General features: G+C 36.5%; 1 protein-coding gene across 7 annotated transcripts in view; it reads left to right on the forward strand.

The window, feature by feature from the left end:
* The window catches only part of WDR35 (WD repeat domain 35), a 63,410-nt gene that overhangs the window by 21,694 nt on the left and 15,406 nt on the right, over positions 1 to 26,310 (forward strand). For 2 of the 7 annotated variants that reach the window (XM_067008053.1, XM_059078608.2), the window contains exons 10-18: positions 138 to 323; positions 2,935 to 2,967; positions 3,327 to 3,387; positions 9,008 to 9,152; positions 11,850 to 11,919; positions 12,939 to 12,992; positions 14,904 to 15,013; positions 15,497 to 15,707; positions 22,038 to 22,118. In XM_067008053.1, coding sequence (XP_066864154.1) covers positions 138 to 323; positions 2,935 to 2,967; positions 3,327 to 3,387; positions 9,008 to 9,152; positions 11,850 to 11,919; positions 12,939 to 12,992; positions 14,904 to 15,013; positions 15,497 to 15,707; positions 22,038 to 22,118 — 951 coding nt within the window. The remainder of the gene's footprint in view (positions 1 to 137; positions 324 to 2,934; positions 2,968 to 3,326; positions 3,388 to 9,007; positions 9,153 to 11,849; positions 11,920 to 12,938; positions 12,993 to 14,903; positions 15,014 to 15,496; positions 15,708 to 22,037; positions 22,119 to 26,310) is intronic. The other 5 variants (XM_067008055.1, XM_059078609.2, XM_067008054.1 and 2 more) reach the window with 4 other exon arrangements.

Here is a 26,310-nt window from a genome sequence, read left to right on the forward strand (position 1 = left end):
TCCCAATGTTAATTGCTTGCATTTTCTTTCTCTCTTTCTTTCTCTTTCTTTCTTTCTTTTTCTTTCTTTCTTTCTCTCTCTCTCCTCCCTCCCTCCCTCCTTCTGTTCCCTCCCTTTCCTTCTTCTTTTCTTCCTAGTGGGGTTATTGCTCAAACACTGTAGTTTATGCTTATACCAGACCTGATCGTCCAGAGTACTGTGTTATATTTTGGGATACAAAAAACAACGAGAAATATGTTAAGTATGTGAAGAGTCTCATTTCTGTTACAACTTGTGGAGATTTCTGCATTTTGGCTACAAAAGCTGATGAAAATCATCCTCAGGTAGGTGTTCCTTGATATCTGAAAACTTAGATGGGTTAGCTACTTGGCAGAATTGGGCTATAGTTCTCCGTCTTCTCAAGCACGGCCTCTGTACTGGCAGGTACAGAAAAGTATTGGGTTTATTGGCCGTGTCTGTCTAGACCTCTGTTTGGAAAGTTATATGACCCCATTGGTTCTGTGTCCCGTGATTTTTTTCTCCAATTAGTTAATCCATTGGCAGTTTATATTGACCGGAACTGAAGCTTTTTGTCTCTGAAATACGTTTAAAATGCCACAATTCTTTTCCAATTTAAAATTCCATAAGTAGAAATGAATAATCAGATGTCTAGTACAAACGCTCAAGAAATTATGTAACAATGGCCATTTATAACAATTTGGGTAGCTTTGACATTCAGAAATGTACTTTTATGTGGACTTAGTTTGCTTTAAAAGTCAATGTCTCATAACATACTATAAATAATATGAATAATGCCCTTTAAAAACGTCTGCTAACAATTTAAATATTTGCAGAAGTATGCAAATTTTTCAAAAAAGGCCTACCAATGTCTTTGGCTGTGTTATAAATTATTTTATCCCATTAAAAAGTATAGAATTTTTAGTTTAAGGTGGCCATTTGAGCAGCCACATTTGGCTCTGTTCTCTCTTGAAACTCACTGAAACAACAGGAAAGGTATTTTTTAAAAAGCTGTAAGCCCATAGGGATCAGAAAGGGAGAGAAAAGAGCAACATAATTTTGGAGTTTAGAGAGTAGGGAGATTAGTGGTAATTACCCTAGCAGACCCAAGAAAATGGAACCCTCCGCCATCAGTGGAGAAAGGAAAGAAGCAATGAGTTTATATCACAGAATCCCAGAAACACAGGACTTGGTGGTGATACCTGGTGGGAGAAAGAAGTGAACAGAAAAGCGATTTGGAAGTACCAGAGATTATGCAGGCAGGAGAATACTTTGGGAAAAAGAAAAGGGTCATATAAAGGAGCAGATTTCTAGATTCCCTCCCCCTACTGAGCCTGTGGGCAGCTGCCCTTCTAACCACGAGGGAGACCGGTTTACCCTCCAGAGAGGATATAGAGTCCCTGCACTGGAGGGCACCAAGCACAGGGAAGGGTGAGGAACTCTTGCTGAAAACAGGGCAGTTAAATTCACGTTACCGCAGTCTTCATTTCCCACTTGGTTCCAGAACAGATTTCCTGGGATCAGGTATCATAATGGCATTTGACTTGTCAACCTCAATACTTTGGAGAATTGCTTTCAAAATTCTGAGGGGAAATGATTTCCCACCTTGAATTGCACACCTTAAGCAAACTATTCATTGACTATGAGGGTAGTATAAAGACATTTTTAGATGTACGAGATCACCAAAATTTTACCTTCCGAGCTTTCTTAACTTAGGAAGTTACTTCGGGATATGGTTTAACCAAAACGAAGCATAAACTAAGAAAGAGGAAGAAACAAGGTAACCTGACAACAGTGGTGTGGAGTGGTACCAGCTGGCAGTTGTGCACATGCCTAGGGAGTGAGTCATCAAATGAGAGCAGCCCAGGTGGCTCCAAAAGAAATTCAAGATGAAATTAGTAGAAGCGTTAATGTGGTTGACCTCCTGAGGGGAGACATAGATAACTGGGAGACAACTGGGGACTCGAGTTAGTAATAAACACAGAGAAAACTAAGCAAAGAGAAAAAAATAAAGGCCAGGGAAAGCTTTAAAGCATGCTTGAAAGGAAAATAAATGATGTTATACTTGCCTCGGCTGTGAATAGCATTTAGAGTCAAAATGATGTAGTCACTAGATTTTTTAAAAAATTAAAAATGTTTAAAAATTGAACTATAATAACATTTAAAAACTTAAATTCTGATTTAACAAGACTGTAGTGGAAAGGCGGAGTGATGGGAGTGTGCTGTGTAATGGGAGGCTGGGAAGGAGGGGTGAAAGTAATGGTTACATGATGTCCTGAATTGAAAGCAAACAGAACCGAGAAGTAGCATTGTAAACATGTTACTTACATTTGTGGAGGTAAATGGCAAAAGAATGAATTACAGGGGCTGAAAGTAATTACTCTAGGGAGCAAGAAATGGGAAGTTGGGGGACTTCTATTTTTAGAAAGATGTCTCACTTGAATCTTTAAGCTCTGAGCATGTGAATAATAAGTATGTAAAACATTTGTATTTTGTGGCAGTAAATAAGCTTGTTTTAAGTAGTGGAAGAGTACATTCTGATATTTTACTGATATTTACATTTAGTTTACATTTATGAAATTAAACAAGTTTTACTTGAGATACTGAGAAAAGAAGAAGTCTGTGTAAATAGTACATTGAGAATTGGTTTATTTGGAATTATTATTCTAATCAGGAAAACATCTATGTAAAATATTATTCTTAGTATTAGATATAGAGAAGGTGACTAACAGCAAAAACAAATGAAATTATCATTAGAATAATCTGATGTAAAGTGTGCATTATGTTCGATTATTTTTCCTAATATTAATCATTGCTAATTGTGTTTGTGTTAACCACTGGGCATTTTAAGTTATTTTCATTGGGTTGGGTTATGTTTTTTTCTGAATTAACTGAATTTTTCTGAATTTCTCATGTCATTTATATATTGCTTCCAAGGAGGAGAACGAGATGGAAACATTTGGTGCAACGGTAACAAATTGTTAGCTCTTACATAGCTGGTTATAGGATAAAAATGAGTTTTGAGGTTATAGCTGACCAGGAATTTTAGAAGTATAAAAACGAAAAGTAGCCAGTGTACTTGTGTTTCCTAAATGGTCTCTTAAAAACCAGTGTTCCACTATATTGAGAAATCAGCCTTAGTTTAATTTTAGTTCATATTTCTTTACTTTTGTGCTGTAGATTATCTTTGCTGTTCTTTGTATTTAATTTTATCAATTCTTTCCATGTTAGTGATACTTGAAAAAGAGATAAGCGTGGTATGTTAAACATTATTTCTTTTAGAGTACATAAGCAGGAGTTTTGATACTTTCTGTTTTATTTGTTCACAGTTTGTGCTAGTTCTTTGTAATTCTATTGGCACACCTCTGGATCCCAAGTACATTGATCTTGGTAAGGAAATGTTAATATTTGCTCCCTCTTTAATCAAGTCTTAATTTGTAAACTAATTTTAAAATGTAACAATGGTATTGTTAATTAGAATGGTATTCTCTAAAACAAGGATGAACATACTTCCTGGTTTGCCAGGTTCAGGTTCAGTACCAGTCTATGCTTGTTGTCATGGTAAAATTATTAGTAATGCCCCATTTCACTCTCAGAAGGATCCTGCTTAATACAATAACTTTTAAGTTTACTCTATCTAAAATTCACAATAATCTCACGACTGCTATACTGCCATCATTTGCTTTAAATGGGAAATATAATTGTATGAGAATTGGTATCCATTGTAATGATTAGTATGTAATATGCTGAGGATTATAGAAAGAATTTTGCCGTGAAACCACTTTTATTATTAATAAACTGCCAAGTACCTCTCTTCCACAAAAAACACTTTAGCTGCTTGTTAAAGTGAGTTTGCCCTGTCCAGATTTTTCTGATGAAATTAGTTTATTAATAGGGACAACTTAAAAAAATTCCTGACGTTTTTGTTTTCAAAAGGCATTTGTTTCTTTAGATTTACTCTTCCCTCTATCCAATAGCTACGAAGGTAACCATAAAAAATTGCAAATCTTATTCTTAGTATTTTGTCAAAAATTGTTACCAAATATTTTGTTGCCATTTCACTATAACTTCCAAAATAATGATTTTCTTTTAAAGTGTTTATTAGTTTATTGGATATGGTGTTAGAAAAAATAGTAGGTTTCAAAAATTGAAAACCCATTGAATTATTTTCTGAATCTGAGGACTAGCCTTTTTTGTTTTTAGATTTCACATTCAGCCTTAACAATTAAATGTTAAAGTGTGCCTTCCAAGTATTTTGCTAAGGTCTTTGGGTGATACAAGCAAATGTGAAGAATACTTACTGGCCTCAAATATTTTATACTCTATGTTTAGGGTCTTGGTAACTCACTTTTAAACATTGAAACTTTTCAACTTCTTGTCTTATGTTCAGTGTTAGGTATGTCTATGTGTTTCTCTCTCTCTATTTATATATGTACATAAATGTTAGTGTTCTTTGTTAATGTTAATATTCCTTAGCTTAAAATTATTATACTTATCACATGAATATCTTCTATTTATTAGAAATATAATAGTCTTAAATCTAAGGGAAGAATTCTGTCAGTCTTCAGATTCTATGCTTTTTCTTTTAATATCAAAAGTTTTATCATAATATCATAATGATGACAGGGTTATAGCCTCAAAGTAATCATAATCACATGCAGTCTATGTTTTAATAAAGCCAGATGTAAATCCTTTACCTTCATAAAATGGCAAATGCTTGAGGGCATGATTATTTGTAGTTCTGAGTCTTGAAACTTTTTTTTTTGCGGTCTCACTGGCTGAAATTTTAACAAACAGTTCTTTCACTGGTCTGCAGTAAACTCAGCCAGAGAGTCAACATTTTTGCTTCACACATATCCTGTAACATTCCTTTTTAAAGTTTCTATGCCAAATTTTCATGAGGACTGGAGGCTAAAGCAAAAAAAGTATATAACTGAGAGTGTTCTAGGAAACATGATTTGTCATTTGCTCTTCCTGGAACTCTCTAGAGAAACTTTAAAAAAGAACATTATGTATTATTACAGAAGGTAACTTTGTGAGGCTCTGTTGTACTGTACATGTAAGAGTTAGGGTCCATTTTGGGGACCTCTTCCTTTGAGCCCTCAGTATACGTTTGGTGTGCTTCTATCCAAAGTACTTACTCTGCACTGTGATGATTGATTTTCTTATCTACCTTCCCTCCAAGATTTTGAGCTTCTTAAAGGTCTAACTATGTTTATTAATTTCTGTATCCCCACTGCCTAACACTGTGCTTGCCCCATAACAAATGTTTACTGAATGTATGAAAATATTTAAAATAAAATCTATTTATTTAGCAAACCATCAATGAGTATATACTGTTTCAGGTACAGTACTGGGAGTGATAAGAAATTAACTCTGACATTTCCTGTAGAATGTCTAAACAGATAATTAAAATATAGTTATTCTGTTGAACAATGACAGTTGCTCCCCTGCTGTGTGCTAGGTGCTAGATAAGTAGATATCGGTGCATAAGGATGTCAGGGACATTTTTTCTGCTTAGAGAAGGTTTCATTTGAGCTGAGTTCTGAAGGATAAGTATTTCTTCAGGTAACATTTTAAGGAGAGAAAACAGCATTTGCAGGGAATGAAGGCATGAAAAGTGCCTGAAAAGTCCCGGGTGCCTGTGCTGCAGCCATTTTGTGGGGAGCACGTAGGAGCTTTCTAATGGTGGCCGGTAGCATTTGCACTGTCTTCCATATAGGCCAGAGAGAGGTGATTTGATGAAAACAGTTCAGTGCAATTTCAGTTTACCAGCTCTTTAAAGGACTGAGAAATAGGTAGAAAAGTGGGGGAACATTACAGACGTAGACATCTATTTCAGGCCTCAGCATTAAAATATTACAAGCAGGTTTTACTTATATGTGAATTCCTAGATTGTCTTAAATTATTTTACATCCTTGCTTAGCTAGTAACTATTACCTATCAGTGTTACAAGTTTCAATTAATGGAAGCATAATTACTTTCTTTACAATTTTTTCCCAATGATCTTTCTAGATATTTCTAATTTTTTCTTTCTGGATACTGCATAGTTGAGAAGGACATGGACTGCTTTTTTCCTGGTTATGTTTTTTTCCTAAAATATTCAGTCTGTTAAAATTTGGTCTTCTAACTTTTTACTAGAGGTTTAGTTCTAGCAAACTAAGAACTAAACCACCTGGATGGGATAGATAATAAATAATGATCTAGCATAATTTATGTAGATAGGATTATCTACCCATATGAATTTGCCAAAATTACTGCCATACTGATTCAAAAGAACATGTTTCATATATATTGTATTTGTTTTTTGTATTGACTAGTGAATTTATATATCATTTTATTATAAAAAGCAAAAAATAATAGCAACCACACCTAACAGTTATTAACCCTTAATGAGAAGCAGTCTGCCATAGTGGTTAAGAGCACAGATTCTGGAACCAGATTGACTGTCTTTGTGTCCCAGCTTCTACCGCTTTCTAGCTGTGCAACTTCAGTGAGTTATTTAACCTTTCCATCCTTCAGTTTCTTCATCTGCTAAATGGGGGTAATAATAGTGCTTGCCTTATAGGGTAGGTATTAGTTATGTATGTAATGCATTAATTATATATTAATATAATTATATATCATAACTATATAATTATATAAAAATGCCTGACATATAATGTAAAAAATTCAATAAATACTGGCATTTAAAATTATTATTATTAAGTATTTATTCTATGCCAGGTACTGTACTATGGTTTATATTTGTTATCTCTCTTAATCCTTAAAGTAGCTCTATAAGGTTGGTAATATTATTATTATCTTCAATTTACAGTAAGCAAACAGAGGTTCAGAGAGAATAAGTAATTTATCTAAGGCCACAGAGTTAGCAAGTGCCTGTGATGTAAAAACAAGAAGTCTGACTTGCTATGAACCACTAACTTTTAAATTTTGAGTTAATTAGGCTGATAATAAACTTGTGATTATTTAGGATGCATCAAAAGAAAAAGGAAACATGAGTATAATGTATAATTGTAGCTAAACATTGGTTAGAAAAATGCTTTTATATGCTTAGGAAAAACTGCTTTATTAGAAAGCAGTTAAGGTGTGTGAACTTACTTCACATCACACTAAAGGCATAATAGTTACCAGCATCAGAGTACCTATGGTAGAATTTACTGAATATTTAGCAAATGTCTTATGATTTAGTGCCGATGGGATCAGCAAAAGCTCAGCAAAGCCTAGGCCTGGCCTGCTCATTGGTCCCACTCAGGGCTCCCCCTGAATTGGGCTCTGCCATCATTCTCAGGACTGCCTTCCAACCAGCTGTTCCCTACAGGAAGGCTTCTCACTCCCTCTAGAGTTTGGTAGTGGTACACACTTTGAATAGAGAAATCTTGGCAACTGTAATGAAAAAAAAAACTTTTTAATATGATTCAACTATACTGAGTTATTTGTTTAGCATATAAAAATTCTTGTGTTTGAATCTCGACTTGTTAATCTGTTCAGTTAACACTATACCATCAGTCTAGTTTCTAATTCTTTGTTTAGTTCCTAAGTCTCTTACTGCCCTAAATGTCCTTTCTTGGGACTGTGGCCAGAACTCCGTAAATGGTAGCTGTTATTAACACTGTCCCTTTATTCTGACTGTATTAATGATTACTTTGTACAGTAGTTTTGGATAGAACAATATGTTTTGTACCATTTGAATTGTGAATTTAGAAATTAGCTACTAAAATGATCTTTTATGAAAGAGCTTTTTGTTTTTCTATATTTTTGTGAATGTGTGTGTTTAATTTTATATTGTTTATGTTGTTTGTGACCTTGGGCAAGTTATTTTACATCTTTAATCCTCTGTTTCTTTACCTGTAAGATGGATTTGATGAGACTACTTCATCAAAGGGTACACAGTAGGAATTTCATTAAATATTCTCTAAGAAATGGAACAGATGAAAAAAATGTTTAAGAGACTATATTCCTAAATTGGAAGGAACTTTGGAGAATTTCATTTTCTAGATTAATGAGGAAATATAAGACATATGAGATCAGAGGGAAGGATAAAGGCCTGAACCAAGCCGTAATGGTAGTGGGGAGGGCAGGAACGAGTGGGATTTTATTTATCCATTTGGACATTTGGGCTGTTTCTATTTTTTTGACTCTCATGAATGCTGTTCTGAATATTTGTGTACGAGTTTTTGGGTAGACATATGTTTTCATTTCTCTTGGGTATATACCTAGGAGTGGAATTGCTAGGGCATGTGGTAATTCTAGTGATATATTTAACATTTGAAGAACTACCGAGCTGTTTTCCAAAGTGGATGCACCACTTTACATTCCTACCATTTCTCCACATTTTTGCAAATACTCATTATTGTCTGACTTCTTGATTCTAGCCATGCTAGTAGGTGTGAAGTGTTATCTCATTGTGATTTTGATTTGCATTTGCCTGGTGGCTAATAATGTTTTGCAACTTTTCATTTGCTTAGTAGTCGTTTGTATATCTTTATTGGAAAAATGTCTGCTCAGATGCTTTGCACAATTTTAAAATGGGCTATCTGTCTTTTTATTATTGAGTCACAAGGGTTGTTTATACATTCTAGATGTAATTCCCTATCATGTACATGATTTTCAAATATTTTCTTCCATTTGTGGATTGCTTTTTCACTTTTTTGATGGTGTCCTTTGACACACAAATGTTTTTAATTTTGATGAAGTCCAGTTTATCTACTTTTTCTTTTCTTGCTTGCGGTTTTGGTGTCCTATTTAAGAAATCATCGCCTAACCCAATGTCACGTAGGTTTACACATAAGTTTTCTTCTAAGAGTTCTATACTTACGTTTGATTCATTTTGAGTTGATATTTCTGTATGGTCCTACAAACTTTTGACTCTTCTGAGTTCTCAGACTGTTTTTAGGGTATATTGTCTATAAGATGTGAGGTTGAACTCAGTGATCACTGAAGTCTTCTGCAGCACATTTTGTGGTTCTGTCTAATTGTAACCTAATTGCCTTAATGTTCTTTTAAATAGTACCATTGTTTGTTACAATGACCAAAACCCATGTGATAGCAGCTTCAAAAGAAGCATTTTATACCTGGCAGTATCGTGTGGCAAAGAAGCTCACAGCATTGGAAATTAATCAGATCACCCGGTCTCGAAAAGAAGGGAGAGAAAGGTATATCTTTTGATGAACATTTTTTAGTAGCTCAACCATATCACATTTAAATCGGACGTAGCTATTTACAAATTGTCATGCTCGAGAACTGTAAATTGTTTTGATTACTAGAAATAATTTTCCATTAATTTGAATATCTTTCAGATTTATGTGTTTAAATTTATCAAAATAAAAGAGAGGTAGCATGGTGTAACAAAAGAAAAGCCTTTAGAGTTAAAGACTGGAAACCTATGTTTTTATAAGGGATGGCTATTCTCACTTACCTACTCCCGCCCTATTAGAGTTATAATGCTACACTGACATATGATTGTCTAACCAAAACTTCATTCCTATGGGTTAGAGGTAGAGGTCTTTCCAGGACGGTGGGGTGACTCTAGTATCATAATCATCACAGGTGAGGCAGGTCCTTAGACACAGACACGGAGGAGGTCTCTAGGTGGGGAGAATTGGTCACTTGCCTTCTTTGTCTTGCCCTGGATTCCAGGGGTTTTGGGGTTGGAACTATTTCTGATAACTGGGGGTAAAGATGACTCTACCAGGTGGAGAAATTAGGAGCCAGGATGGAGGGATTCTTTATATTCTTTATAGTATAGCAGTGCATTTACTGTGTTTTGTAAGTTATATCGTCTCTGTTAGTGATAGTCCATGTTTGCTGCCCTTCTGTGGTCATCCTAAGGCTTTAAGCAAAGCATTTGGTTGAGTCATTTTAACCTAATGATTGTTAATGAGGGCACAGGCCTGTGTTGGTGGTGGTAGGAAGCGATGAGTCATGTCAGGAATCTCAGGTTGCTTTCTTCAAATCATTGTCCTTCACACATACTTGAGATCTTACTGCAGTCTTCCCCTCCCTTTAAGACTCGCTCATGTACTAAGGTAGGTGATATAACCCCAGTAAAAGTATTTTGGATACCTGAACTCATGTGGAAGCAGGGAAAAAAAGAAGTAGAAAAAAATACTGTATCTTGTATTCTCTGTAGTTCTGAGAGACCCAGTGGGAAGAACCTTTGGCCTCTTTGAGGACAGCATGTGGCAGTGGTAGCACTAGTAACAAGAGACCTGCAGTCTGTGGCGAGAAGGTGGATCTTAGGACAAGTTTGGGGCAGGAAAAGTCTAGCCTCTCCGTGGAGTGACTGTGCTCTGTGAACCAGCTAGAGAGATTCTGGCTTCTGTTTAAATAAAGAAGGCATCCTTTCCTTATATTTCTGTCTGGGGTATACTTACTAGTTTTAATGACTTTGGGCCAGTTCTCTCTGAACTTCAGTTTCGTCATCTGTAAAATACCGTTGATGATGTTGATAGGAACCAACATTGATGGAGTACTTCTTGTTTGCCAGACACCGGGAAGTCTAGTCAGTACTCGTATTATTCCTGTTTCACAGGAGGAGACTGAGACACACGGTGTAAATTATTTGCCAGAGGTTCCCAGTTGATAAGAGGAGATGGGACACAATGCCAGGTTTATCTGGCTCTGAGCCCCTTTACTCAGATTGGCCTTTCTTGTAGTACCCTACTTGTTTTAAGAAAGGGATTTGGGTCAAATGATCTCTTGAGAGACCTCCTATTCTAACTTTTGACTTTTATTTTGTGATAACTAAGTAGAAATATTGACTGTATGTACTTAATAAAAATGTATTAGAAAGCAGAAACATGGTACCTCTAAATTAGTATACCTTTCTGCATTTAATACATTTCTTTAACATTTGATCTCCTTATTATATTGGTGAAAGTACAAATATGACTTCAATTTAACAATGATAAAAATTTCATGATATTTTAAAGATGCAAAATGGCTTAATTTTCCCGTGATTATATTACAGCTGCAATGTCTTGAACTCCTTTTATGTATCAGGCTCTGTGCACGTGTGCTTTGCAAACATCATTTTATTTATGCCTTTCAAAAATCCTGCAAAGGGGGAATTGTTAGCCTTCTTTTACAGATGAAGAACTTGAGGCTCAGAGAAGTTAAATAACTTGCCCAGGGCCTCGTAGCTACTCAGTGATGTGTCTTCTCTGTTCACCTCCATTCATTCTAATGCCTTCTTCAGCAGACATTATAGAGCGCCTGACGATGTGTGGCAGGCACTGGAGATGCAGTCTTTGCCTCTAGGAAAATCTCCGCCTAGTGGGAGAGACAAGGAAACTAGCAGCAGTACTGTGGTGTGAATAAGTGTTACAGTAGAGGCATCCGAGAGATGGAACACCAGAAGTGGTGCATCTTCGTAACACAGTAGGCATAGGGGAGGGTTCTTTACTTCACAACAAGAATTCCATTAATTAGAGCTTCCCAAATACACTTAAGTTTTACCTTTATTAAGCATATCGTTAGAAGGGAAATTATGGAGAAACAACAGAGAAACACGGTGCTTTAGAAGTTGTTCCTGACTGATGTTCATTGGGAGAGTAACGGAAGATATCTCTTGGGGCTTACCGAAATTCGTTGGAAATATGATTCAGTGTCCAGATACAGTTTCGGCATAGCTCTCAGGAACACGGCACTTGCATAACTAGTAAACACAAGGTAGGTAGTTTCTGCCTTTGTAAGATTGAGCTGTGTCAAGAACTCTTTAAAATAATCAGGACAGTAATATTAAATAACAGTATTCATCGGTGTCATCCAATCCTTTAATTATTCTAGAGATCATGAGATAGTATAAACCTTACTTATACTATCATTGAAATTAAAATTTTTTTTTTCAGAATTTATCATGTTGATGATACTCCTTCTGGATCGGTGGATGGTGTGCTTGATTATAGTAAAGCCATTCAAGTAGGTGATTTTATTATTGCCAGCAAATGTTAATATCCATAGATTTGGAAATACTGTAATTTTATTTTGAGACCTGAAAAAAATTTGTTTCCAATGAATAGCATTTTATTCTAGTAATTCTTTTAAAAATTTCGATCTAGATCTGTTTTTTCTTCTTTTGATTTTGAAAAATAGTTTATTTTGACATGATCATAGGCTCACAGGAAGTTGCAAAAATAGCACATAGAACTTCTTTACCCAGCTTCCCTCAGTGGTGACATCTTACATAACTATAGTGTAATTTCAAAATCAGGGAATTGACATTGGTAGTGATGCTGTGAACTAGACTACGACCCAATTCCTATTCAGTTTTCACTAGTTTTTACATGTAGTTTTATGTAACTGCACCACCGTAAAGGAATTGCCTCGTGCTACTTCTTCATTTTCACACCTACTCTCTACCCCCATCCTTGTCCTCTGGCAATCACTCATCTGCTTCCATCTCTATAGTTTTGTCACTCTGAGAATGTTTTACGAATGGAATCATATAGCATGTAATAGCATGTCATCTTTTGAGACTGGCTTAAAAAAATAATCCATGCAGGTTGTAGCAGTGCCATGCCCTTTGTCCCCTTCTTTATTTTGGTGCGCACTGGTCCTTTTGCTGAATGTTCATCTTTTACAGCTAAGCTCAAGTTTTTGTTTCTCTTCCCATTTTGGTATAAGTTCATGCTCCTCCCTCTGTGCACTTATAACTCCTGTGGTTTACCTCTACTCTGATCATACTGTACTGTCATTAGGTGCTGGTTCCACTGTCTTTCCCAGTAGACTTCTGAGTAATCCCCAAGGGCAAAGATTTTATCCGAGTATCTCCAGTGCTTAGTTCAATGTCTGGCATATAGTAGGTGCTCAGTAAGTAAATGTTGGTTAAGTTAATAAATATATAGTTAGAGTATTCTTCTTAGTGAATCGTATACTACTTTGTACCAGATTAGCCAGTCAATAAATATTTGTTAAAGAGTAATGCTGATTTATTTTAGGGCACAAGGGATCCAATTTGTGCCATAACTGCATCTGATAAGACATTGATTGTGGTAAGTTGTTAAAAGAAAAACTTATTCTATGAATAATAATTGTTTAACTTGTTAAAAATAGAATAAAGCAACATGTTCTGGATTTGAATATCATCTTGTGGGCACCTCAAGTTTTACTAGGTCCAACAAAAGAAATAAGAAAGTTTTAAAGATTGCCTCACAAATTGTTAATCATTTGCCAAAAATAACTTTGTGAAAGCGGTAGAATCGTGGCCAGCTGGGGAGAGTTGGAGGCTGGGTTGAATGAGCCCTATAGAGGTTGGCGGATGTGGACAGATGGATGGTGGTAGTAGGTCTTGGAAAGTTTCCTCCTCTGTGTGGCCTGCTTTTTCAAATTGGAGAAAGTGCTTTGGCTCAGCTGCTTCCATAAGAATTAGAGTGAAGAGGTAGTGTGCTTGGTAGCCAGTAAAATAAAGAAGGCTGTGGCAAATTTTTGCTGAATTTTTCAAATAAAATCAATGTATCAATGTTGTGCCTTTTCTTGAGCTCTGACATTTGAAAATATTAATTTTAGAAATAAATGTTTAATATAGTAATGCTGGGAGAGTCATTAAATTCGACTTATGTAAATAGATCCTTGCATGTGTATATTTCCAGTTCTAGTTACATTCTTTAGACATTAGCTAAGTTTATGGGGGAAAAAAATCTTAAGAACATAGTATTCATTTTTCCTCACCAAATAAATTTGGTATATGTTTTAAGGCAGTTTGTCTTACAGTCAGGTCTGTGGAGTCTCTTGTTTTCTTTTTAGATTCTTTGCTATACAGCAGGTTTTTGGTTGTGTTAGTTGTGTTTCTGACATTTGCAGGAAAAATTAAAAAAAAAATGCAGGTCAGATCAGTTACAAAAATTGACTTAATTCCTAAATGAGAGTCTACCTATAAGAGACACTCAAATAGTTTTAATACCAGCCAAAAATTTTAATGGGAAAGGTATCTTCTGCGTTTAAAACTTTCCACTGTTGAAATATAAACAGCTTTTAGAACCATGCCTTTTTCAAACTTTTAAAGCCCCAGGACCCACTTTTTCAAAAACAAAATCTTATTGTGTACTTCAATATAAGCTTTTAAAGCCTATACCTCCTTTTTATACATTAAAAACTATCCGCCCTCCTCACCGCTCTCTTGCCCTCCCCAGCCTTTCTGATAGGCCTCTCTGGAGAAGCATGCTGGGAGGGCAGAGCTGCTCCCCTTAGAAAGGGGACAGGGAACGATGGGCTGAGTGCAGCCTTCTGCTTTCTCCCCATGGCTGTGGCCGGAGGCACAGCGGGGTTTGAAAATCACAGCTCTCTCCTGTCTGTTGCTCTAGCTGTTGATCTGTCAGCCTTCAGGCTTGCACAGACTCGCATAGAAACTTATATTCTGTTTTCTTTTCAAGCACATTTAAACTAATACTCATTGTATCACTGCTTTCTGATCATCTCCCTTTGCCACAAACTGGTATCACATAGATGGGTGGCTACTGGCTAAAAACATAGACTTTCAGTAACAGCTGTTTCCTACGGTGATCTTATATTGATTTTTCACATATATGAAATTTAGTTCAATAAGTGCTTTATATTTTAGCCTTTAATGTACCCCGAATGTTAACCTAGACAACTGTAAATAACCCTAGATACATCTTCCTTGTGATGTAAGACTTTGTGTATTATTAAAGAGCTAGGTTTCTGACTTCTTTCTTGAATATGACATGAAAAAGAATTAGATCACCTTCAGCCACTTTAAAAAGGTTTTAATTAAATTATGAGGTAAATTTGTACTCAGAACATGATCAGGATCAGAACTGAGAATTCACTATGACACCGTCACTTTGGTTTTGAAACAAATGTATGAACATTTAGAGAGACCTGTAGTTGTAATTATAATATTATTATGGTAAATATGCTTTAGTAATCAAAAATATTTTCTGTAGAGTCGTGAATCTGGCACCATTCAGAGATACAGTCTTCCTAATGTTGGTTTGATTCAAAAATACTCCCTTAATTGTCGAGCCTACCAGTTATCCTTGAACTGCAACTCCAGGTAAGTCTGAAAGCTTTCCTCACGTCCCTGTTAGACTTAGAAGTCATCCATTGGGCTTGTTGTATGTATGTAATAAACGCAAAGACTTGGGTTTGTTTTAAACTTGTCTTACAGTTCAGTGTGGTTTTACTATAGTATATTTGTATTTAAATATTATATTTACTATACTGGGTCTAGATGTCTTTCTCTCATTGGGCAAAATATAGAAATTCTAGAGTAATTTTTAAAAAATCATTTGCATACCAGTTGCTTCAATCCCTTTGGATACTTTTTTTCACAAGGAAGCAAAATGGAAAGCAGCCCATGTCTTCTATCAAATTTATACATGTTAGTTTAAAGCCAGTTATTTATTTAAAGCCATTTCTACCTTATTCCCGGGTTCTGATGAACTTATTTTGAAGAATGGTGATAAATAATTATATTCATGAACGCAGGTGGTACTTTTACAATTTTTTTCCCCTTCTCCAATTTCATTATTTGTAGTCGTCTTGCTATCATAGACATCTCAGGAGTTCTGACCTTCTTTGACTTGGATGCTCGGGTAACAGACAGCACAGGACAGCAAGTTATTGGCGAGTTGTTAAAATTGGAGCGAAAAGATGTCTGGGATATGAAGTGGGCCAAAGATAATCCTGATTTGTTTGCAATGATGGAGAAGACAAGAATGTATGTTTTCAGAAACTTGGATCCTGAGGTAAAAACGAGAAATGAGCATTAACAGTACATAAATAATGAGCCAAATACCCAAACCTGGACATTTCCCCTTTGTTTCTTCAAGAAGTTTGTTGGTGTTGGCTGCATGAATTCTGAAAATAAATGGAAACATTTCTGTGGAGTTTAAAAATATTTGGTCTTGGGCTTCCCTGGTGGCGCAGTGGTTGAGAGTCCGCCTGCCGATGCAGAGGACACGGGTTCGTGCCCCGGCCCGGGAAGATCCCACATGCAGCAGAGCGGCCGCGCCCGTGAGCCATGGCCGCTGAGCCTGCGCGTCCGGAGCCTGCGCTCCGCAATGGGAGAGGCCACAACAGTGAGAGGCCCACGTACCACCAAAAAAAAAAAAAAAAAACAAAAAACAAAAAACAAAAAAAAAAAAAAAAAAAAATTTGGTCTTAAGTGGGATTAATATTTATCCTTTAAATATTCTCCACTTTCACTGAAAGGCACTTCCTAAGCATTTATCTATTCTTTTTAAAACATGGAACCATGCTCACTAACTATATAGTCTTTATTTCTTTCCTTGTCAAAGTTTAAAACAAATAAACTAGTCTTATTTACCAAAATTGCTTAAAACAACCAGCCAAAAAAATGTGGTTTTGGAATTGCCTTGCCCTTTCGTTCTCTTTTGCCTGTTCCGTGCTTATTCTGTGCTTACCTTTGTCTTATGTATATTTACATGAACCTTATCACCTAGTAATCCATGTTCTTTCTCATCCTGATAATCTTATGAACAGGCAGATGTGGACTGTGATTAATAATCTTCTCTCTCTGGGATGTCAGAAAGCTGCTTTCTCACTGATTTTAAAGTTACATTTTTATTTTCTCCTTGTGGCTCACATCAGCTAATTTTTAGGCTCAGAATTTTCCTTTCAGTCTGCTGTGTATCAACTGTTGGCTGTTGTGTTTGGGAACTCAAAATAATTTGAGTGGTAGCCTAATCAAAACATCATTAAGAAGATAAATCTTTTAAACAATTTTTGAGTTATCAGTGGATTTTCAATTTGGAATTTTCAATACTCCACTAGTGGAAATAATAAGAGATGACTTGATAAATGCTTCATGTCATTAATTGATGTTTGTTTGGACCTGTAGTTTCCTTCTTGGGAAGAAATTACATGCCGGGTGGCCTGAGCTACTGAAGATCTTCTGTAATTATTTAGTGGTAGACTACACATCTTTAATATCCTAAATTATTTTTACATTTCCCCGTTTGAGCCCTACTCAGGATGTTTGGGTTGGTCAATGACCTGATGTAAATTGTTCTCACAGGCTTTGTTAAAGCTTTTAGGAGTCTTAAGGATCTTTGTAATTTTCAGGCCCTGAGTAATGGCTCAAAGGAAGGGCATTCAGGGCTGCTGCATTTGACGTACATAAGCATGGACTTCTTTCAAGGCTTCAAAGAAAAGTTGACCCTTGGTACAAAACAAGTGTGGAAATTTGACAGGTAACCGTGGGATAAACTTGAGGATGGAAGTAAAATACTTTTTGAGTGTTAGCGTCCTTTTTCCATCCTTGGCCCTACTTGTATTAATTCCAGAATCATATGTGCCTGGAGAAGTGAGAGGATTATGCCTGGCTGTTCATAATGTGTGTATAGCACACATGGTCAGTCTAGCACTAAGGGAAATCTTTGCCTGGTGGAAAGTGTTTCTTAAGTAGTTTTAAAAGAACAACCTTTTATTTATTTAGTTTTGGAGTTTGTTGTCTGGCTTGGCAAGGACTTCAATTTCTATTAGATTTAGAGGTAGGTGAATTTCTTATGACATCGCCATTGACTGGATTTCTTTATAAACCATGCTGTGCTGTTCTTTTCACTCATGAGGACCCTGCCTGTGGTCCCTGTTTGGTTAGTTCCTCTGCTAGTCCCTCCCCTAGCATGTGAGGTCATACTCTTCAAAACTGAACTTACTAGAACTCCTTTAGGACATAGTATTCTGTGTTATTATTCAGGAGGTAAACTGTTGTTTGATGGTTGATACTGAATACATTTTTATACGTTTGAGTGTTATTATGAATTCTAGTTTCATACCTTTCCTTAAATTGTAGACCTTTCTTCAGATGATGTGACAGAAAAGGGTTCCATTTGTGTGCAAAATTCTAATTCACTGATAAAGCATATTTTCCTTGAGAATTAGGAAATGGGTATTTTTTTTTTTTTTTTTTTGTGGTATGCGGGCCTCACTGTTGTGGCCTCTCCCGTTGCGGAGCGCAGGCTCAGCGGCCACGGCTCACGGGCCCAGCCACTCCGCGGCACGTGGGATCTTCCCGGACCGGGGCACTAACCCGCGTCCCCTGCATCGGCAGGCGGACTCTCAACCACTGCGCCACCAGGGAAGCCCAGGAAATGGGTATTTAATGTTGATATTCCCTGCTTGATCATTTTCATCTCCATTGACCCTCTGAAGGTACTGATTCTTCGATTTCTTTGTTGACCCGTTGATTTTTTTAGTTTAGATGTTGTTTAGTTTCCATGTGTTTGTTTTTTTTTCCAGTTTTCTTACTATAATTGATTTCTAGTTTTATACTGTTGTGGTCAGAAGAGATGCTTGAAATCTTTTCAGTCTTTTAAAATTTACTGAGATTTGATTTATGGCCTGGCATGTGATCTCTCCTGGAGAATGTTCCATGAACACTTGAAAAGAATGTATATTCTGCTGTGTTTGTGTCCTGTAGATATCTATTAAGTCCATTTGGTCTAATATGTCATTTAAGGCCACTGTTTTCTCATTGATTTTCTGTCTGGATGATCTTTCCATTGATGTAAGTAGGGAATAAAGTTCCCTAATATTATTGTATTACTGTCAATTTCTCCCTTTATGTCTGTTAATATTTGCTTTATATTTTTAGGTGATCCTATGTTAGGTGCATATATGTTTATGAATGTCATATCCTCTTCTTCATTTAAAGTCCTCCTCTTTGTTTTAAAGTCTATTTTGTCTGATATGAGTATTGCTACCCCAGCTTTCTTTTCATTTTTATGCATGTAATATCTTTTTCCATCCTTTCACTTTCAGTCTGTGAGTGTCTTTAGCTCTGAAGTGAGTCTCTTGTAGGCAGCATATAGATGGGTCTTGTTTTTTTAATCCATTCAGCCACACTATGTCTTTCGATGAGAGCATTTAATCCATTTACAGTTAAAGTGATTATTGATAGATATGTACAGTACTTATTGCCATTTTGTTACTTGTTTTCTGGTTGTTTTTGTATTTCTTCTCCGTTCTTTACTTCTTTTAGTCTCTTTCCTTTTGGTCTGATGATCTTCTTTAGTGTTATATTTGGGTTCCTGTCTCTTTGTTTTTGTGTATCTATTGTAGGTTTTTGGTTTGTGGATGCCATGAAGTTCATATATATATGACATTTCTATATCTATATCTATATTTATATGTCCATATATCTATTTATTTTAAACTGATAGTCATTTAAGTTCAATTGCACTTTGAAAGCTCTACATTTTTTCACCCCCCCACGTTTTATGTTTTGGATATTTTACATATTTATGTATATCCCTTAACTGTTTTTTGTAGTTATAGTTGATTTTACAATGTTTTGTTTTTTAACCTTCATACTAGCTTTTTAAAGTGATTGATCCACTGCCTATACTATATATTTGCCTTTACCAGTGAGTTTTTTTTCCCTTCCTATATTTTCTTATTTCTTGGTGATTTTCACTATTCTGTCTTCCAGGTCGCTCATGCATACTTCTATATCATCTAATCTGTTGTTGATTCCTTCTCCTGTAGCTTTCATTTCAGTTATTGTGTTCTTCAGTTCTGATTGGTTCTTTTTCATATTTTCTAATTCTTTGTTGAAGTTCTCACTGTCTTCCTCTATTCTTTTCCCACATTCCGGTGAGCACTCTTAAGACCATTGTTTTGAACTCTTTTATCAGGTAAATTACTTATTTTTGTTTCGTGAGGGTTTTTCCCTGGGATTTTATGTTGTTCTTTCATTTGGAACATATTCCTCTATCTTCTCATTTTGTTTTACTTTCTCTTTTTGGCTCTATGAAATTAGGTGAAACAATTACCTATCCCATCCTTTAAGGTGTGTCCTTATGTGAGAACATCTGTATGCAGTCTGTGTGTGCCCAGTCGCTTTGGTGGGAGAGCTGCTTCTGAAGTGAGTGTAGGCCAGGACTTTTTCTAGGGTGTGCTGGAGCCATTGCCTTGGATGGATGGGCTGGAGCTGGGGAGGGGAGTAGGGGGCTAGAACTGGACCCCAGCACAGGTGGGGGCTTCTCCCGGGGCTTTCTGGGGCTGCTGTCTTGGCAGAAGGTGGGGCTGGAGCCGGAAGGGCTACAGCCAGGGCCCAGTGCATGCTATGTCTTCTCCCGTGGTGCATTGGTGGTTGCCACCTCTGTGGGGGGTGCTAGAGCTGCAGCCCAGTGCAGGCTGGGAGACTGTGCTGGTGCAGCCTTGGCAGGCGGGTCAGGGTTCCAGGCACTTTTCAATCTGCTGCCTCTGCAAGCAAGACTGTGCTTGCACCCTTTAAGAGCAGAGTCTAAACCCCACTGGTTTTAAAAATCAGCCAAGGGAGCTTGTCTTCCCAGAGCTGGACCCCAGGGCTGGGGTGCTCAGTGGGGGGTGTGAACCCCTTGCTGCTTAGGGAAGATCCCCATGCTTGTGATAAGCCCATCCATCTCTAGGTTGCCTGCTAGGGGTGTGGGTCTTGGCTAGATCACTTCCCCTCCCCTCCTACCAGACTCGGTGTGTTTTTTCTTTCTGCACCCTTGGTTGTAGAAGAGCCATTCTGCTAGTCTTCAAGTCATCTTCACAGAGAGCTGTTCTATATGTAGGTGTAGTTTTGGTGTGTTTGTGGGAGGAATTGAGCTCAGGGTCTCCCTGTGCCATCTTGGTGCTGCCCGATCTCTCTCCTTATCCTTCTATTTCTCCTTTTCTCTTTGTTTTTGGTATTATTTTTTATCCACGGATCATCTTTTATGACTTTATCTTTTGACCCTCTTGCTTTGTTAACTTATCTAGCTAAAAATAAAAAAATTTCCAGTGATTAACCTTTTTATAAGGGTACACTTAGTTTACATGTAGTACCAAAATAAAGTATATGAAAGGCCCCTATAATTTATAAGAAATATTTCGTTACATGTGCTTTTTTTGTGAATTAAATTTTATTCTGATTTTTTTCTGTTCATAAAAGCATACTGTTTGCCTATATGTAATATAATTTTTTTGAGGAAATTCAGGGATTTTATAAAATTTTCTCATATAGTTTTAGTCAATTTCTACCTTTTAAAGAAAATATACAGTTAAAAACCCAATAAACACATATAATATGCCTACAAGAGCCTCATTATCAAACTTAGACATATTAAATGCAAACTAAATATGATTCAGTATTTACTTCTTATTTTCATCTTTTTAGTGTTTTCCCATGATAATAATTTTTGTAGTTTCTATTATATATATGAAGCACTAACTTTCAGAGTTATAAATTTGATATGTTATTTCATTTGGATTTAGGTTACTTTCTATTTCACTATGACATCACACACATATTTTAAAAAATTGCATTCTGGAGTTATGTTCATTATCAGGCAACGTTATCCTATTAGTTTTACAGTGTTCTTGGAGGTATTAAGGATATTGGGAGTGTATTTCTTTTACTAGGGATTTAGGACAACTACTTTACATTATAATGTGCATTTACCATACTTTATTTCTACAAGCCTGTATAACACTAGGACAAGAAACAGACATATAGCAGGCTCATGTGTTTCCATGTTGGCAAATTAAATCTTCTTATGTAGGAAATGAATCTATTAAGGATGCCCTCTGGCTAATGTGACAGAGGACATACTTTTCAGTATGGGATGGGACTTTGATATATGTACTTAGATACAAATATAGTGTTTGTCAGTTTCATTAAGAATTAAATTTAATGTTGCATGGAATTGATAAGAATTATCAAACTGTATAAACCAGTTTTGGACTAATTCAGAAAATTTGAACTGATACTGTATCCTATTAGGGAATTAATACTGATTATGTTAAGGTGTGATAATAGTAATGGGGCCATGTAAGAGAACATCCTTATGTTTTAGAGATATGCAATAGTTAGGGGTGAAATGTCATGTCTAAATTTACTTTACTTTAAAATACCTTAGCCAAAAAATTGACTGAAGCATATTTCTAAAATGTTAATAATTATTTAGATGATGTGTATATGGGTGTTAATGACATTCTCCTTTTTTGTTGTTTTGAAAATTTTGATAATAAAAGTTAAAATCATGATATGGTAAGGAAGGAAAATTTTGTACAGTTAAACATAACATTTGTTTTTGTCTTTAAAGGAACCCATTCAGACTTCTGGATATATTTGTAATTTTGAGGATTTAGAAATTAAATCTGTTCTTTTGGATGAGATATTAAAGGTAATTCTTACTAAAAAACAATTATATTTCTGTCGCTGGCTTGACTGGGATTCATTTTTGTACCAGGCAGTGTAGTGTCCTGGTTAGGAGTATGCATTGAGGAGTTCCAGCCCTGCTCTATCACTTATACAACCTTTAGACAGGTTCCTTCATCTTTTCAAGTTTCATTTTTCCTTTCCTGTTTATGAGCCTGTTTTTACCTCTATAAAATGTGGCTAATAATAGTACCTGTCTTACAGGATTGTTATTTTATAAGATAATGAGTGAAAAACAGCCCAGTGCTATGACTGAGAGCTCATAAATGGTAGTTAGTTGTTTTCATTATTTTTATATTAATAACAGAGATACTGAAGAAATATTTGATAATTTTCTGTAGTCTTTCTCTTGTTCTAGGATATTTGTGTAACTTTTTTATTTGGAGGTCCACTGTTCTCCTATTTTATTTTTCAGGTTTTATAAAATAATCTATTTCTAATTCCAGATAATTTTTGAATCCCTACTTTGGCCTTCATTGAACGTTCTTTGAAAATTTTTTACTCTAAGAATGTATGGAAAGTTTACCTTCCTTTTCTCCAAAATATTTATTTTTCTATGTACTACATATGTCTTTTGGAATTCGAATAGTGGATTTTAAATTTCCAGAAGTTAGTTGCCTTTTGTAACATGGTTTCATATTTTGGTTTGACATGTAAATTGCAGCTCTTTTATTGGGAACCATTTGTTTTCTGTCATGACCACCCTGCCACAGCAGGAATGGCCCCCACCCAAAATTTGGTTTGCATGTAAAGAGTGATGACGACACCACAGATACACCAAAAGGGTGTAAAACGGTCTTACAAACTTAATGAGTTTTTAGGGGAGAAAGGATAGGCTTCCCAAGCTGCTCCAAAATTGATTTGAGAGCAGGGAAAGGAGACTGGCTTGGGTTTTTTGGGCAGTTAGAGGGTGGGCCTAGGGTGAGGGTTCCCATGGGTAGGTAGAGATATGTGTGGTTTGAAACTCACCAAACGTCACCAAAGGATGGAACACTTATACTTTCTTATCATCTTGTCCAGATGGGAGGCAGAAGGGGAAGGGGGAAGGGAGAGGCTTCAAAACTATCAGCAGTCAAAGTCAAAAAGGAAGGTCTGAAGTTCTGTTACAATCTAGGTCTCCTAATGATTAACATTAGATAAACATCAGAACATTATTCGGTATAGCTGTAACCAGTATGTGGAAAGATAGATTTGATAGATTAGATAAATAAACAGAAGTAATTTTATAAAAATGACATCACTGTACAATTTACTTGTTTAGTGTTTAATTTTAATTCAATAATGTGACAGTGAATCTGAAGGAATTGTAGAACATTAATTTTTTTTTTACCACAAATGACAGTTTTTCTGGGTTAAGAAAAAGCTGAAAAACTAAGAGGTCATTGCTTTTAAACGACATCTGAATTTTTAATAGTATTGATTGTCCACTCTAAAAGATGGTGTTTTTACATTTTCTCCCTCTTTCTCTCTTCTTTTTGTTAGGCACATTGTTATTTTTATGTTGTCAGGATTTAGAACATTTACATTTTGTTTTGTAACCCTAATTTTCCACATATGTAGTCTTATATTTAAATGAAAGCTATTACCAGTCTTTTTCTACATTTTCTCTTTACATGAGTTCTTAATTTGGTTAATCTTTTAGTTGGCTGGATGTCATCATTATAATTTTTTTCAAGAAAGGCTCATAGTTGCTGACTGCCTTAAATTCTGGAATGCTTAAAAATGCCTGTGATGTGTTGCTCTGATGATTATATTGACTTTTATGAAGAATTTTTAAGAACACATATTTAAACTGGTTAGATGTACTTTAAAATTCTTGATACACATTTTATGCATATCTAATACTAGGATAAAGAATAACTACAGTACTGTTGCCTGGTTTGCTGGCAGGCGTTGTTAAACTGTGAGGGAAAACCGGGTTCTGTGTGACAATTTTGTTATCTCTCTGACTTACTACATGCAAAGCCGTAAAGAAAAGAATACTGTCATACCTTAGTTCCCTCTGAGGTCTAGCTGACCCAGGAAGTATTTAGCTGAACTGTGGATTCCTTCGAGCACACAGTTTTAAGAAACAACATGAGTGTTGTACACCTAAAACTCATACAGGGTTACATGCCAATTATATTTCAATAAAATAGGAAAAAGAAATAACATGAGAAATCTCTTGGAGGACTAGAGAAGAAGGTAGTGCAGAAGGAAAAGGACGGGAATTAATGTTCACTAAAGTTCCTTCGTATGAGATGTTTGTTTGTGATTACAGCTGTACCTGGTAGATATTACACAGACCTCAGTTTTAGGTGAGGAAGGCTCTTAGTGGCTGAAAATGATTTACCCGAAGTTCATCTGTTCATTGACTGAGCAAATATTTATTGAGAGCCAGTAAGACAGTTCCTGGCTTCAAGTAGAGGGGCTGGGGAAATAGACAAGAGCTTCAGCAACTGGAGGAGAGGCAGGGGTGCTGTGTTGCAGTCAGTAGGTGTATCTCTTCAAAGGCCTGAAGCAAGAGAGCATTGGGTCAGTTCTGAGACAGTGAATAATGTGAATAACACGGCTAGGCATTGTGCTCAGTGTTTGATATGTGTTATCTCACTTAATCCTCCCAATGCCAGGAAGTAAGTTGGATTACTATTCCATTTTTTCAGAGGAAGAATCTGAGGCTTGGAGAAATAAGCTGATTTGCCAGTGATACCCGGTTAGCAGTAGGCAAAAGCAAGGTTTGACTCCAAGCTTTCTGGCTTCAGAGCTGGTGTATGTAACTGTAGTGCTGGCAGAAATAAGGCTGGGGAGAGGTAATGGGGTAGGGGGCCCAGGTCATAAATGACCTCGTATGCCTTGCTGTGGAGTTTGGACTTGATCCTGGAGTCGGTGGTAGAGTAATGCAGGAGAATGATACGATTAGGTTTATATTTGGGGAAGATGGCCCTGGCTTCCTGGGTGGGTAGGGAGTGGGGTAGGGCGGGTTCTAGAAAGAGCTGCCGCATAACCAGCAAGGGATGGAATTAGGATTTGAGCTAAGGGCTGTTTGAGTCCAAACCTCATGCTGTTTCCATCCGACTTGGTACGGTAGTTCCCTAAGAACTTTCCAGTTTCTAGATACAGGGGTTCAGTTGCAGGGCGGGGAAGGGGTGTGTGGGGCTCAGTTAACCTTTTCGGAGACTCTGGTCCACGGGAGCCACTGCTCCTTTACACATAGGGGCTCTAATTTTCCTGTATGCTTCACTCTTTCGTTACTTAGAATATATAGAATATCGGTGAGTTCGTTATAACTGTTTGTTTTCTTTCTCTGGCTGTTAGCTAGTTCTTTCCTGCAAGACCGGCCTTTAAATTTTTTTTTTTTTTTCTTTGTCAGGCTGCTAAATTATAAGAGGAAAGTAGTGATGAAAACCAGCCCTTTTTCTTTTTTTTTAAAAAAAATAATTACTTTGCTGCCCAACAGCGTGTGGGCAGCACTTAAATTCTATTTAGCATTTTACTCTACTTGCCGTGTCATATTTCTGTCCAGCTCTCTATCTGTCCATTAATCAGTCCTGTTTTTTAATATACATATTTCAGAGTTAGTGCGTATACACTTTAGCATGCATATCATTAATTAAAGTTTACTAATTCAAGTTCAGTATTTGCTTCTAGTTTTCTTTCACTTGAAATAAAATTTGCATACAATGAAATGCACAGATCTTAAGTGTACCAGTCAGTGAGTTATGACAAATGCATACAGTTGTGCAATTCAAGCCCCTGTCAAGATTCAGAACATTACTGTCATGCTAGAAAAGTTCCCGCATGCCTCTTCCCAGTAAATGTGTCCATACCCACCGTCAGAGCAGCTGCTGTTTATAATTTTTTTTTCAATAATAGAAAGAAAGAGTAGATTAAGGAGTGAGGGGTAGAGGCCCTGCACATGGTGTTTTCTGCTCCAGTGGAGGCTGGCGGCACTTGGGATGGGAAGAGAGTAGCTCCTGGGGAAAGACATTTTGAGCCGAGGGAGACAAGGCTGCATGATTGTAAGGGACCCCTTTGACGACTGTCCCCTTTTCCCCTGATTGCCTCTGGAGGGACTTCACTTGTGGACTGTGGGTGTTTTCCAGATAATTCAAAAGACCCACACATGGCAATTTCTCTTTTTCCCAGTTTTGCTCATAATATGATGCAGTTGTTTATTT

This window comes from Kogia breviceps, chromosome 11 (assembly GCF_026419965.1).
Source record: "Kogia breviceps isolate mKogBre1 chromosome 11, mKogBre1 haplotype 1, whole genome shotgun sequence".
Lineage (NCBI taxonomy): Eukaryota > Metazoa > Chordata > Mammalia > Artiodactyla > Physeteridae > Kogia > Kogia breviceps.